At 39.2% G+C, this 15616-nt stretch overlaps 1 protein-coding gene across 1 annotated transcript in view; it reads right to left on the reverse strand.

Annotated features, from left to right (window-relative positions):
* Positions 1-15616, reverse strand: part of LOC103802253 (contactin-associated protein-like 5) — a gene marked incomplete at its 5' end in the record, with an annotated part of 207327 nt that overhangs the window by 64061 nt on the left and 127650 nt on the right. The window contains one exon of the mRNA XM_009074706.1: positions 13717-13917. Coding sequence (XP_009072954.1) covers positions 13717-13917 — 201 coding nt within the window. The remainder of the gene's footprint in view (positions 1-13716; positions 13918-15616) is intronic.

Below are 15616 nucleotides of genomic sequence, written 5' to 3' on the forward strand. Positions count from 1 at the left end.
ACTCCTAAACAGCTGGCCTACTTAACACTACTATGTAAACATCTGTTCACATTCATGCATGCAAATAAGAACATCAGCTAGCAAGTCTCTTAGGCTCAGATTAGTCTTTATCAAGTCCTCCCAGTAACCACTGGGGTGGAGGCCAACGACAGTGTGAAGTGGGAGGAAAGGCAATTGAGCTTTTTTTGGAGAACTGATCCTTGGAGAAAGGATGGATGATAGAGAATATGAAAAAAAAATCAACTACATGCTTTTCATTTTTCAGTATGATTGGTTTAATGGAAGTTTTCTTTCCTGTCTCTGCGGCAGTTTCCTACTTCGTCACATATTTTAATAGCTTGCTTTATAAATGGGCTTTGTGTCTAATTTTTATCCCCTTTATTCAAATCATCCTTTGAAAGTGCCAAGGATCCTAGAGAACTAAATGGGATTCTTGACATTGACATGAGTGGAAACAGGATCAGGCCAGCTGTATACCTCATTAGATACGCAATTCTATAGCACCCTCTAAAATTCTGCTGAGCTCTCCCTTTCAAGCAAACAAAGCAGGTAAACTCAAAGGCCATGAAATGCCACTATTACATTTCGGCACTTAAACTGAGGTACCTGATGAAATAGCCATCTTCTTGCCAGGCATCTTAGAAAACTGCAGCCCCTGAGGGATTTCCCCTGGCCGTTACCACTTATTGCAAAGTCAAAGAGAGAAAGCTAAGGTTATTGTTTTGCCTGTGGAATCAAAACATGCTGAGAGAGCATGTTATTCCCCAGACTCAGAGGTTTATTGCGTTTCTAATTCACACCTAAGGTCACCATATGTCAAGTGAGCATGCATTCTGCTGCCATGGCTACTGTCATAATTTTAACTCTAATGCTAAATAGTCCTAGATTGGAACAACACTGTCTTAGAAACAGCACAATTTAGTGCTTATGGCAGAAGGCTGGTCTTCTGATTAAAGAAAAGTTCTAGTTCCACCTTTGGGTTTCTCAGACTCTCCAAAATCATGCAAGTCATTCAGTCACTCTGGAGCTTCATTTTCACATGAGAAAGTCAAAGAACTGAAAGCCTTGAATTAACAAAATAAACAAAGCTAGTATTGCAACAACTGGGTCCTCTCTATCAAGAAAAGTTAATACATTAATCAATCTTTGATCAAATTTCATTTAGCATTTAAAAATACAATATGAGGTTTGAAATCGGTTACTTGTGGCCTGATAGGATCATACCATGATGGGAATGCTTCCTTCTGCATAATGCATTAATGTGAATTTGACCACACAATTGTCATTCCTTGTCATTTAAGTAGTCTTACACTTAAGCAGCCATAATTGTCCTTTGGGTGTTATCTTAAATACATTAAAAAAGAAATTGAATGCTTTCACCACATTATAGCTGGGACACTTTTTCAAAGCTAATTTCTATGTCTGTGAATTATTCATAATACACTTCAAACAGGCTCTTCTGGATAAGGTAATTGACCTTGTCTGCATGAAGCACCTACTACCTTGCCTTGGGATAATTAAATCTATGATGTGGTCCATTATTCAAAGGTAATGTCTTTTCATTAGGTTAGGCAATATATTATCACTCAACTAGTCACCTAATCCTGCATTTAGAGTATTCAAGTTTTCACTGTTTTGTCATGGGTTATACTGATCATAGCAGTATCTCACATTAAGGAGCATGGTGTAACAGTAAGACAGCTTTCTCCTGATAAGTGGAAGCAGGACTTTGAGGACTACAATTTCAAGAATTACTTGGATATTTGCAGCCTCAGTTGGTTTTGCTTTTTCCGTGGATGAAAGCAATAAATGGTATCTGTTCAGGTCAAAACTCAGGTACAACTAATGTACCAGGTGGCAGAAGTTATGCAAATTCACATGCTGCTCAGTGGAAACACTTAAGTGCTGTTGAAAGGTATACTAAATCATATGTATTACACATACATAACACTTCTACAGAGTTTTATTTTGCTGTGTACAGAAACCCTCAGTTGGCCTGCCATCCAAAGATGCAATTAGCCATGCTGCCTGCTGCTCAGGCTAGCTCTGAACCATTTCAGCCTTCCCTGTAATAGATTTATTATTAGGACTCAGTTCCTTCAAAGATATTGCTCAGTGAAGACCAAAGTAACTGATTATATTTTGCATATGCATGGAGTGAAAATCTCGGAGAGAGAAAGCTAAACAGTTGAGCGCCCAACTCTCTCCTGTGCTCCAGCTACTTTGAACCACTTTAGCAGAATAAAGCAGCTGAATCTATTTTAGTCAGTCACTGACAAAATCCTCTTGCATGGGTAAACTCTTGAGTGGCACAGCGATCTGAAGGAGTTCCTGCATCAATCCCTCTTCTAGCTCCAGAAAATGGCCAGAGATAGTATTCTAATTTATATTGCACTACTCAAGTAACCAGGCTTAACGACTCTTCTTCATCCCTCTCTACTTTGGTAGTGCGGGGTATACCTCTCTATTCTAAGAACAGAGTACTGGCTTTTCCAATCTATCAGTGCTTAAGTGTTTAGATGCCGATTGCAAATACTGCATTAATAAGCTATGGATGAACTCGTTAGCTTTCCTACGTATCTGAATTTTTATAATGTTTCTTTGTTTTTTAGTTTGTTTAACATTGAAATGGAATTTAAGGAAAGATGTAATAACTAAGGAGTTAATCCACCATCTTACTTGCCTAAATCAGTATAAATATACCAAATCCAATGGAACTGATCCTGCATATCTTTGAGTTTTGTACTTTTTTAGTTGTACCATTTGTTACTGTAGCTTCTCTCAAGCTATCCATTAATAGAATGTTATGATTATGTTAGCTATTCAAAGCTTTTTAATCATGTTATACAAACACAGTTCAGTCTATGAATTGTTTATCTTGATTAGATATTGTTTGAGTGTTCACTTAAAATTATGAAGCACTGTTTTAGAGTAGAAATAGAGACAAGGGCATCAAAAAGACTTCAAGGTGTTAGAGTGTACATTTACTCTGAAGGCCTTTGGCTGAATTCCTATTTGCATGAATATTCAGGAACAATCTGTTCATGCCTCAGGAACATTTCTACAAAGACAAAAATCTCAGTATTGTGGTCCAGAATAATACTTTAAAAGGATTATGAAATTGAAATGAAATTCCAGTAGGACAGGAAAGAAACAGCTGACATTTATAATTTTCCATCAGCTAAAACAAACTAGTGAAGGGAAGTATTGTTCTAAGCAAGATTACCTGCAACTGGCCTGTCTGCTAAATCATATTTCATAACGGTCGACTGCCTTCCATTGTGTAACCACAGTTGTGTACTACACATTGATGGCTCCTGTCGCTATAATATGGTTATGTTTACCCATTAGTTTGTGCTTTTGTGCCACAATCCAGCAACTACAATATTACAATGGTTCTAATGGTCTGTTTCACTTTGTTCATTTACCTATTAATTTTGGCAATGGCATATTTCATGGAACATAAATTTCATCCTCTGCAAACATGACAACCTGTAGTACAATATGGTCAGACAGATTCTGGAGCTTAGTATGGAAGTAAAATGAACTGTCCAGGGTGGCATTTTGGAAAGAACATACCTCCCTCTGGAGGCATTGGTTGTATCTAAGGTGATTACTTCAGCAGTAACAGGATGTAATTATTCACTCAATAAAATTCTGCCTCTATTAAGTAGGTACTTCTAATGTTCTGCAGATTGACTGGTGGCCCTAGCATGCCTCACAGAGGTAGTAAACAAAATGCAACACATCTCTTTGTCTGAATCTAGAACATAAATGTACACTGGGAAGTGACCTGGAAAGCTGTCACTGCTTTGAACATGGAGGCTCTGGGAAACAGGACCCCAAAAGAGTCAGAAAAATGCCCACTGGCATTAGGTGTTATAGTGGCAAACAAATGGATCAAATGGCCTTTTCACAGACAAAGACAAAGACAAAGGGAGCTGAAACAGAGTCTACTTCAGGACAAGAAAACTTCTCCTAGGATCCCACCCTCTGCTGTTATGTTAGCATTCAGTCATGAAGATGTCTGTCCAAGAAACAGCATCTAAACTTCTGCCATAAACCAAAGTAGTTTCACGTGGATAAAATCTGAGAGCTTGAAATCACGGTGACAGTGGGAGGTAAACAAATGTTAATGTACAGAAAGCCTTGAGCTCAAAGCGAAGAAGAGCAACCAACACTACTTTGTCTTTTACCAGGCCTGCTGATGATCCATTTAGCCCAAAAAGTGAATTACAGCCAACTGTCACTCTTCTTTTCCTCCTAACATATTTACACATATCTACATAAACATGCAAACACATACCTTCCCAAAAAGAGAGCACTCTATCTATATGAATAGACAATTTTATGGACTGTACTGACCATTTGAAACCGCAGTTAGAAGTTAGTATTTAAAACAAACATATCATGAAATTGATGTTACCTTTTCATCAGAACCACTTTTCAGATCTCTGGTCATTTTTTAGAAACAGCCCATCATAGGCTTGGACTCCTCAGTAAAACAAAACTGTCAGATCTGACTTAGGTTCAGTAATACAACACTGAGAAAAAGAACAGCCAGGAATCATTATCATCTTTTCCTTCCTACCAACAAGTGTCACTATGAACATTATGATCACATTGAATGAGACAGCCTGAACAAAAGGAAGAACAGAAAATGGCTACTGATTGTATACTAAGCTACTGAGAGCACTTTTCATGTGCTACAAATGTTAATATATTGAAATCACTACATGCTGTAAATTAGACATGTAATTTAAAACTTTTTTTGGTAAATGGAAGATTTAAGGAAAGGGGAACATGGAACTAAGCATCCTGGATAAAAAGGCAGCACATGAAGCAGACAGGCAATGAATCTAGCACAGCAGCATGTGTCCAAAGATCTATGAAAGACTGACAGGTAGTGATGAAGTTCAATTGTGTTTAGGATGTATAACTAGTTTAAGTTTTTGTTCCTATCCTGAGGAAGAGACAGACATTTCTTTATCTGGCATGGTGAGAAAATATGTACATCTACATCTCATTTTAGCCCAAATTAAGATTTCCTTCTAGCACTAGGACACACCTCTCCCTGTGAAATTAACCACTGCAGCAAAGCAAAATCCTAACACTGCCGGGAGGATGAAGAGGAAGAAATTTGGATGCTTGATTGATGCTTGAGATTGGTGATACTATTCCTGTGTTACAGTGCAGAATCACAGTTTCTCCCATTACCTGTCTGAATATACCAAACATCCCATTATACCCTGCCTGAATATACCATTACCTCCCTTGAGATTTTGTAGGTCCATAAAAATTCACAGAATCACACCTTCATTGCTAAATCACCATAACTGTGTTAACAAGCTCACTAGAAAAAACAAATGTACCTCTAAGAGATGACATGTTCATTCTTCCACTAGTAGCCAAAGGGCAAGTCACAAGAGGTACATACATAAATCTCATACTTGGAGTACAAGACTTCAGAGGTGTTCATCTGGGAGGAAACACTCTTCTTATGGCAGCAGAGGCTTGGCCATTGGTTTTAGAGTGGTACATTCAAATAGATCTAATGGCCTATACTGGTTTCAGGCAAAATTGTGATCAGTCGCAGCTTGATGACTCAATTTTCTTCTCTGCTAATCAAGAAAACTACTTTTAGAGGAGAACTGCATAGATTAATTGGTTAACCTTGCTAAATGCTAATGTCAGAAAAAAAAAGTTTTCTTCTGGGACTCTTGAATTCTGCTCTTAGGAGCAAAGGAAGAAGGCTCTTGATGTTGCTTTGAGTCCTGGACAACTCAGGTGAGAATACACCCTTTGGCTGAGCCTTTCTCCTATCAAAGGGGCTTGGAAGAAAACCAGGCTCAAAAGCTTTTTCATTTTTGATCTCCATCTTTCTGGCCCAGAAGATATCAAAAAAGCCTCTCTAAAGAAGGATTTAAAAGGGTTATTTTCTTTCAGGTCACCACATCTTTCTATCTACTTGTCAAGTCTCAGTCAGATCTGGTCCTCTCCAAATAAGTCTGGGCTGGAGGGAGGTAAACAATTCTCAATTGCTTTCAGATGCTTCTTGGGAGCAGAAGTACACAAATTTTTTTCCCTAAGGTCTGGAGACATTTTCTACAAGGATGCTTGCTTACCCTCTACATTTTTGGGTTTTCTTTTACAAAAGAGTAACAGACACTTAGAAGAGCTCCTTTTATGCTCTCCTTAACACCAGATACTTCATACAAGAGTATTTAGTTTAATATTTTGCTTAGAGAAGGTTCTGTCGCTGTTTGAATACCAAACACTAAGCAACCTCAAAATGCAGCCTTCAGCTGATCCTCATTATTTGTTTTCTCCTGTCTCTCCCTTCACAATTTCAAATATAGAAACTGCATTTTCCATAGGTTATCTTCACACTGTAAGGGGGATAAAATTCCTGGAGTTCAGATTTACAAGCAACGAATCTGAGGTCTAACCTAATCTATACAGGATAAAAATTTGAGTCCTTTTTCCATAGACTTACATTTTCTTTTCTTCTAATTACACAGTATGATTAAGTTATGCCATTGATTATTATGTGCATAGCATCTTAGCACCTCTGTATTCCTGGACAGGTCAGACCAATTATAACAAAATCAGAGCATAGGGGTTTCATCCCATCTGATTTTCCATACATGCCTTGCTATGCACATAATATTTTCCCCAGATCTAAAACAGGAGTTAAATGAACCCAAAACACTCATGAAACTGAGATTGCAGCCCTAAAAGCCTTTCTATCCTCAAAAATAATGTAAATAGAAATGTAAATTACTATTGCTTCACTCATAGCATCTTGGTAGAAGAGGTCAGATGAGAACTCTTCCACTACTATGATTTACATCTTCTATTCCCCAGAATCAGAAAACATCACTCTCTGCACTGGCTGAAATTTGACAGAGAAATTAGTTTAATGACAGTAAGACAGTCTGAGTCTAATGGAGCCCAAGATGCTCAAAGTAGGACAGCTGAATGAAGCAGACAAATGGAAGTGTGATGAGAACAGACTCCCTGCTGTGCCTCTAATGAGGGAGAAGGCACACTTTCCTGATCAGGCAGCAGTCCTGCCTTCTTTCTTGAATGGTGGACAGGTTGCTGTCATAGTTAATTACCTATTAATATAACAAATCATGGATTAGTTGTTTGTTTCTAATGGCCATTATTTATTTTTTGCTAACAATATGCTGAGTCCTGCAAACTGAAAAAAAAATAAAAGAGAATATCAGTGTTCATGATTCAGGGAATAACAGCTGGAATCACATTTAATTATTCTGTAATTCTTCACTTCTTCACACTGTGTGTGTGAATAGCTTATACAACTGGGTCTCTCAAGCCAGAGGTATCATTAAGACATGTTTGGTTCTGGCATGTATGTGCATCTTATAAAACTATCCATTTCCAAACTCTTGTTTGGACTGCAGAATTCCCTGAACCCAACATTCCTTCACTACTGAGCTATGAGCACTTAACACTATCCCATAGGTTTCACAGGTTGAACAAAAAATACCATCACCTTTACTCCAAACCAGAGGTTCTTTCGGATCAAACTAATGTATCACAGAGGTTAAGTAAATATCTTGCAGCATCAGTTCACAGCAATGACTTTCTTACAGCACCACCAATAATAGTGCATGCAATGAATTCCAGGATGCAGGCTCAAAATCTGTTGTCTAGATTTACATTTCATTTACCTGTCCTATGTGTCTTCATTAAATTCCCTGGTCAAGCTTTCTGTATATTGGAACAGAGATATATTCACTTTGGAGTGACAAATTTGTTTTTCAGGTAAAAGGTTTCTTAAAATAATTTTTTTTTAAAAAAACCAGGTAAAAGGTTTCTTAAAATAAATTTTTTTTAAAAAAAATAAGAAGTATAATTCCAAAATTGCTCCTCTGACTTGAAGAAAAATAATCATTCAACAGAGGGAAAAATGACCCCACAAGAAGCAACAGAAATACCCAGTGACAGCTGAAGTGAGAAGGATGTATTCCTCAGAAGCAAACAGGAATTACCCATACAAGCTTCTTCCTCACTACTCTATCAGTCCCCACTTTGAGAAGTGTTTGTAAATTCACCTGACACCCTGTGCTTAAAGTAAACACAGATAATGGTGCTCCAGGGTTCGTCGGAGTAGTCCCAGGAGACTCAGGCCTTTCTTGTATCACACTCCAGAACTACGTCTTGTAGCATTATAAGCCTGCCCTCTCCTGCAGTAGGGGTTCAAGGACAGAACATGCTTTCCTTTCACTGGGTTAGAAGCCATCCAGTGTGAATGAACAAGGATTTCTTTCCATGTTTTTCCAATCATTTGGCCTCTTGGCTTCATTTCAATCTCAGAGAAACTCAACAGATCTGGATGAGAAGTAATGCAAGCAGCTGCCATTCCTCCTTTGGCAGTTCAGCACACTGTAGCTCACTACCGGTCAGGAGGGATTGTATAGGGCAAGGGAAGCAAAAGGCTCAGAAATTGGCATAATGGTATTTCCCTACCCACAAGCACATGTATCCTAGATGCCAAGTTACCTCCTCTATGCAGCATGGTTTTTATTCTGCTTAGATCATCTGCATTTTAGTCAGCTGCACACTAAAACCAGCATAGCATCTTTAAAAATGGCCTCTAAATCTCTCCCTACAAATAAGGGGGCATGTTGCATTACTATGGTGAACTCTGTTCAAAAGACTCTAAATATAACACAAGTTATCTAAAATTGTGCTTGTGAGAAGCTGTCAGCACTGCCACTTTGGAGGGGAGAGACAAGGTATGGTGATGGAAACACAGATGGCAAGTCAATCATTCTCAAGAAAGGGATCCTAATTACCCAAGAATAATCACAGTACACAATCTACACCTGCCACCTATCCCCCACTCCTTTCAACATAAGCCACTTTTTGAGGGCGGACTGCCCTGTTCTATGCTATTTTGTGCAATGACAAATAGTCTCCTGGTAATGCAATAACAATTTAAACTTATTTTGTGCAACAACAAATAGTCCCCTGGTAGTGCAATAACAATTTAAAGTACCTGGAATGATAAACTGGAAATTATATTTAAAAGGCATAAAATAATAGTGAGCAAAACCCCATTGGAAAATGACTGCTTGTTATGGGTAATTTTATATCACCTCATGATACATCAATGTAAAACACTTCAGAAACCATGTTTCACACTCCTTTCTTGATAAAGATTTACACCACTCTAAAAAGTGGTGTCCCCACTACATGAAGCCTTGGTGCAAACCACACCTTAAACATTGTGGGCACCTCTAGGGAAAAAAATACTGTGAAAAAAATAGAGTGAGTCAAAGTACAAGAACAGTAACTAATAGTACTATAAAAGCACTAGATGAGCACAAAATTGTCACAGCCGCAGAATTAATTCTAAACTGAAGTCTAAACTCGGAAATTAGGACACATTCCCTGCTGTGAGGTAGCACTACATCTTTCCCTCCAACAGGGAGTTACAAAATGCAAATGCAGTAGTTCCCCACTAAGGGCAAGCAGCTGCCTGGTGTCAGTGTTCACAGACCTGGTGATGGCACTTGGTGCAGCTTGGCACCGAGGTACGGGTCTAACTGGGAGGCAAAGGGAAGAAGAGGAGGTGGAAACCTGTGTGCAAGACATAATAGTGGGACTTGACAGACCATAAGACAGACAGGCAGAAAGTTCAGGTAAGAGGCATGTAGTTTAGGGCAGATGTTTGAAATCAAAGCTGAAGCTGATATGGTGTGGGAATTCTACTGGAAAGACAAAAAAATAAGGAAGAAAGCAGGAAACCTACATTTTTACACATTCCTATTTCTTTGATTTTGCTCTAAGACTGATCTTTTCTCAGTCCGTGACTACACGAATATGCTATGAACTTGACAGACTGTCAGGCAAGTATTGTAAAGCAAGCTATCCTGCCACTGATACAGCCATCACTGTGCTAAGTCCTTGATAAGGTGGATGTGAGGCAGCTTCCCAAATGCTAAGCCTTTGAGTACACCCACTGCCATTAGAAAACTAAGCAAATTCAGTCAGAGCTGAGGGTTTGTTTAGTTCATGAAGTGTTTTCATACCTTCAAACATCTCATATGTTAACAGATTAATTAAACATGCATCTACACACATGCACCTATCCTTGTACACATACTCTTTTCTTAGTTATTGCCTGAGATTCTCCATGAAGCATGGAAATTGAAGCCCCAAGGGGATATATGTCTTTCCATATTCTCCAAAACCAGACTGCACATTTACAGGTAGCCCAACCTTCCTGTCCACCCCCTCCTCTCCTGCTCTCTTGACTTGGTCTCTACTTCTAAGGATAAGGTGGTGGCAAAGTCTGCAATCTTCTCCTGAGAGTGTGGATGACTTCCCTAATTAATGCCAACTGTCATATTTGCTCTGGTTATGTGAGTGTCTCTCCAAAATGCATGAAGTCACAAGAGACTTGCAATTACTGGTCCTATAAGTTTCATTTGCCAGTATCATGAGAAAGTCAGCTATTCCTTTGATGAACAGACATCTATTCTAACATTCACAAACTTCCTGAAAATCTGTCTGATGGCAGAGATGTATAAAAACGCAATTCAGGGCAATTTAATTTTTGCTTTCAAAGACATGCTTACAGCTAAGCCATAGTACGACAGTGAGAACTGATAAGGCTGTTCCAGACAGCAGGAGGTGGAGATGAGTAAACCCCTTTGCCAACTGCCAGATTGCATGTCTGACACATTGCAGATGTAAATCCAAGTAACTCAATGGGGATACTACGCTCAATCACACCCGCTGGGGATGTGCCTGTGTCTTCAAGGCAAGAGGGACTATTTCTTTATATAAACTGGAGCAATTTTATACAAGCCAGGAGCCTCTCTGGGTTTTTCTCTGAGGCAGCCCAAAGTGCATGGCTTGTATGCTTGCCCCATGTCAAAGCTGTGAAAGTCAAAATTGCTACATAACAACACACATCTTTGCTGAAGAGTAGCACAATGAATGCAAAAGAAAAGAGAAATCTTATTATTGCTTCTCTGTGAAACATGATAATGTTTAAATCCAGAAGACAAGGATTTGGTGTGTTGGTGCTACCAGCTGAAATATCCTAATCATGCATTCCAACTCCTTGGGAAAAAAAAAAGAATAAAGCCCCAAACAAGAGAAAGCTCAGAAATGGATTAGATTTCTTGCAGAAAGGGGAACTTTTATAGCTCTGTAAAGATCAGATATACCTCTGGGAGAAGCCCTTCCATCAAGCATTCACCACTTGGCTCAGTCCAGAGGTATTAGTGAGTGGTATTCAGCAAGATGGATTAGGTCAGGTAATGTTTCCTGCAGGCCTATGAATGCAGTATTGTCACCAATACACATGCACTGTATACTGACTTTGAAGGAAGATCTGAAGTGTGGTTCATTAACTGCAATTACACATTATGATACCCTGGCAACACAGAGAGAACACAGTGCTTTAGGCATTCAAAACCCTAGACCAAATCAAGAAACAAAACCCAAGAGTTTTGATTTTTGTTCTGTTGCTCTGGCCCCAAATCAAACTTCCTCCAGCCACTTCTGGGCATAAACAACACAGCTGAGAACTTTCTGCAGCGAGTCCAGCAAAACACCCTATGGTTACCCAAATTTGTAGCTCATCTTCAAGTTTAGGAGTGGAAAGTCTTAGAACTCTTCAAGACACTTAGAGTGTTCAGCAGCAAAATATAGGAGCAATTCACCTCAAAATTAATATCAATTAATAGAGCTTTTAAGACTTTGGGGAAAAATAATGCCTAACACTTAAAAATATTTAATACTCAGCTAGGAACAAATTACTCGTATCTCGTAATTTCAAGAACTGAAATATTTTATTTTTGAGCATGTTCTACATCTTGTCAAACTCAAATCTTTAGACTACTGAGAAACTTCAGGATGAAAAATTAAAAGTGTAATTAAAAACCATACAAAAAGAAGAAAAAAACAGGAAAAAATTATGGTGTCTGCCACATACACACACTGGATTGTAATTTTTTCTGATTTATGAGCTGGAGTTGTAGTAAAGAGTAATGAATTCTGCATTTTTTCTGCGGTTCAACTGTCAGGACCACAGTGGCACTGCAGCAGCTGCAAGAGCACAAGCTGGACTGCTGGACACCACCACTGTGTCCTCTCCCTTAAGCAATCAGAATCACAACTTTGGTCCTTGACAAGGGGAGAAGGAACTGTCTGTCTGGAACCGTCTTAGCCAATCTGCAAACTGTTAGAAAGCTTTAGCCCTGAAGATGAACAGTTTACATACTCTTAGTTTATACAAAGTTATCACTACATTTTTGTCGCTGTAGTTTTTAAAGGTTTGGATTCTTAAGAAGTGTTCTAGCTTTATAGAGGCCCCACATAGAAGAGGTATCTCAAAACACAATCAGTGTATGTTTCTGTGTACACAGGAACAAGTACCTCACAGAAACGTGCAAAAATAAACACATGCAGACCTGTTCTAGTATTGTTGCCTTCAGACTTAAAAAACCAGTTTGGAAATAATCCCTGTGGGATTTTATCTTTATAAAATGTCAAGTGTGCTGTGGGATACAGAAACCAGCAACAGTGCAAGTACTTGTAAGACATCAATTCCCCCTCTTTATGAGCAGTTATGCCTGCTTTTTTTCCCCCTTTGTGTTCTACCCTGGGTGCTGATATTAACATTTCATTCTTTAAAAAAAGATTAGCAGTACAAGCAGTTCTTGGCTGGTAAATTCTGGTGAAAACAAAAGACATAATTCACAGCTTTTAAAAATAAACTGACTGTAAGGCATCTATTACTGGATCCATAAACATTCAGTGTTATAGTAACCTTGTTGGAACCAGGAGGTTTTTTGATACATCTCATTAGGCAAAGTATTTTTAACACAATAGGAACTCCCATTGCAAGCTCCCCTTCAGGCTTTCTGTGGGAATTCTTCTAACCTACTAACAAATGTAAGAGCTGCTAATAATGAAAGAATCACCAGGACCATACAACCATTACAAGTAACCAGAGGAGACTTCGAAGACGTTCAAACCCCTGCCCTTAATGACATTCATCCCTCCGGATAAGTAAACATAAAATTCTGACATCAAGACAGAGTTGAGAGGAAGGCAGACAACCTGAGTAGCCACTGAAAATTTGGTACTGCAGAGAAACATAAACTTATCAAGTCCTCTGCTTTCTTGTTTCTGCTACATTAAATCAGTGAAAAAAATATATTCCTTTTATTGTGAGGGGAAAGCTAAGTTTTGTGCCAGAAACTGTACTACCAAGCAGCTTAAATATCATATTCAGGCCTGTGGGACTCAGAAGAGGGTACACGTCTCACCTCCATAACATCGTAAGAGTCTGGAGCAATCTGGATGCTTTCTATCTTTAATATACAGCTAGAAACTGTCAATGAATAAACACATCTGTTTGCCATCAGCTAAATAGAGTTTCCATATTTTCTAGGTAGCACTTTCCATTGTAGAAGTTTTCAGTCTGTGCACGCACGAACTTACAAAGTGGAAACTCCCCCGCAGAGCTCTGACCCTCTTGCACCAGAGGACAGGCACTGCACAGTGGTATCCAAGAAGGTAAAAGGCTTTTCCACTCTATTCTGTATTGCTACTATTAATTTTGTTGTTTGATTTTTTTTTCTCCTCAGTTGCAGCATGGCCTGTACCTGCTGTAAAATCAGTAAGAGTTAAGAAGGAAAGATTTGGGTTCGTGGTACTTACTTGGGGTATTCAGGAGACGTGACTTTTTGCAGTGGTAGGCTGCCTCCTGCTCACAGTACTCTGCACTGTTTATCACAGCTTCAAGCTGCTCTGAACTGCTGTTGTAGTTAAAGGACATGGTGTACGGCTTCTCCGGATAAGCTCCTTGGACTCTGGTCAGCCTTGTGTTGTTGTGCTGCACTGCAGTCCAGATCTTATCTTCTGTTAAATGAAAAACGATTGAATGGGAAGTTAACAGCAAAACACTTTCAACAAGCATGGAACAAAACCCAATTGAAATCTAACGCTTTGCTGCATTGGAGAGAGCAACAGCAGGACCCTCACCATCAAAACAGTCACTCTGTGATGAAGACCAACAGGTCCTCATTAGAGGTCAGTGTGGCCCACAGAGATGTTTCTCCCTGAAACAGCTCAAGCAAACACTGCGGTGCCTGCTGAGCAAGAGAAAAATTACAAACTTCCCCGGAACCACGGGAGATCTTCAGCATTTTTGACTGCCAGGTATCTGAATAAAAATAGATACCTTTCATCTGGCTTTCTCTCTGAGAGAAAAGACATAATAATATTGCTCATGGGGGTAACACTCATCTTTTGCAAATACAGCTGTACTTGAGAGCACAGCCCATGCTGTTGTAGCAGCAAATGGAAGTGGAGAATTGAGGCTGGTGAGCTTGCACAAACTCAACACAAGCAGAAAGCACAAACTCTTGCCAGAAAGCTAAAACTGAGAGTATGTGCTTACCACCCAGTTGGAAGTTAGATAATTCATTTTACTCAGTTCTCAGATTTTTCTACACATAAGTTGAGTGATGCCCCACTTGGATGATGGTACAGAACACCATATGATTTGGCATCTGTAGTTAACTGTAAATATTGATGCTTTCTCATGCTGGGGAGCCCATTCTCATTTCCTTCACCACATTTACTGGCAGAGAAAGGGATTTTGTAGGTGATATAAAGTAGAATCTAGGCTTAAGCACAATCTGCACCCTAACAACCTAGCTCATGACCAGCATTGGGGTTGGCATGATAATGAGAACACCACACTTAGAAGCAATTAGCTTATCAGGGAGGCTTTTTCCCAGCTGGTTCTGGGATATCAATGGGCAGGGTAGCAAGGACAACCTGAATGACCAATTTGTCAAGCCGACCTAAACACAAACTCTTCAATGAGGATCTACAGGACTGAGCCCTGCCTGTGCCCCACACTGTTATTAAGAATCACATCCAGTAAATTCTCTCCTTATCAAAGACCCTGCTTGCCTTGGGAGGATACAGGGAAAAAATTTAAGGCAGTAATTTTTAATCATTTGATGAGAGGGAGATTTCAATCTCCCTTGCAAAAACATACAGTTACAGAGGAAGAGGCAAGATCTAGGCAATAGATTTCTATTTTGTTATTTATGCTTCATCAGGCAAACCCTGTATAACACTGAACCAGAACTTTTCTAAGCCGATCTTAAAGACTGTGCATTTAAGCATTCAGATAGCTTTTCCAGATTACCTGGCCTGAGTTCTATCAGAGCTTTCCAGTTACACCCCAATACACTGGCAATGACAAACCCAGTAGCTCTGTGGCCACTGCAATGCATTGCAGTTGAAGTATTTTTCATTGAGCTACAAATATCCCACAGATTACTTCAACAGAATGTTAATAGATGTATAAAAATCCTAAATGGACTATCCGTGCAAATACACTCAGGTGATTTAATGGATAGTCATTATGGAGGCATTCAGATGACAGGCAGGTAACAACAACCATCTGGAGACTATTTGAAGAGGTCTGTTCCAAGACCTGGCTGCAAGTTACAGAGAAATTACTCTCCCAGTAATGTATGGCATTAACTGTAAGGATGCTTTACACACAGCAAACCACACATTCACTCACAACCCACTTATC

The sequence above is a fragment of the Acanthisitta chloris genome, unplaced genomic scaffold, assembly GCF_000695815.1.
Source record: "Acanthisitta chloris isolate BGI_N310 unplaced genomic scaffold, ASM69581v1 scaffold1735, whole genome shotgun sequence".
In the NCBI taxonomy this organism is placed as follows: domain Eukaryota; kingdom Metazoa; phylum Chordata; class Aves; order Passeriformes; family Acanthisittidae; genus Acanthisitta; species Acanthisitta chloris.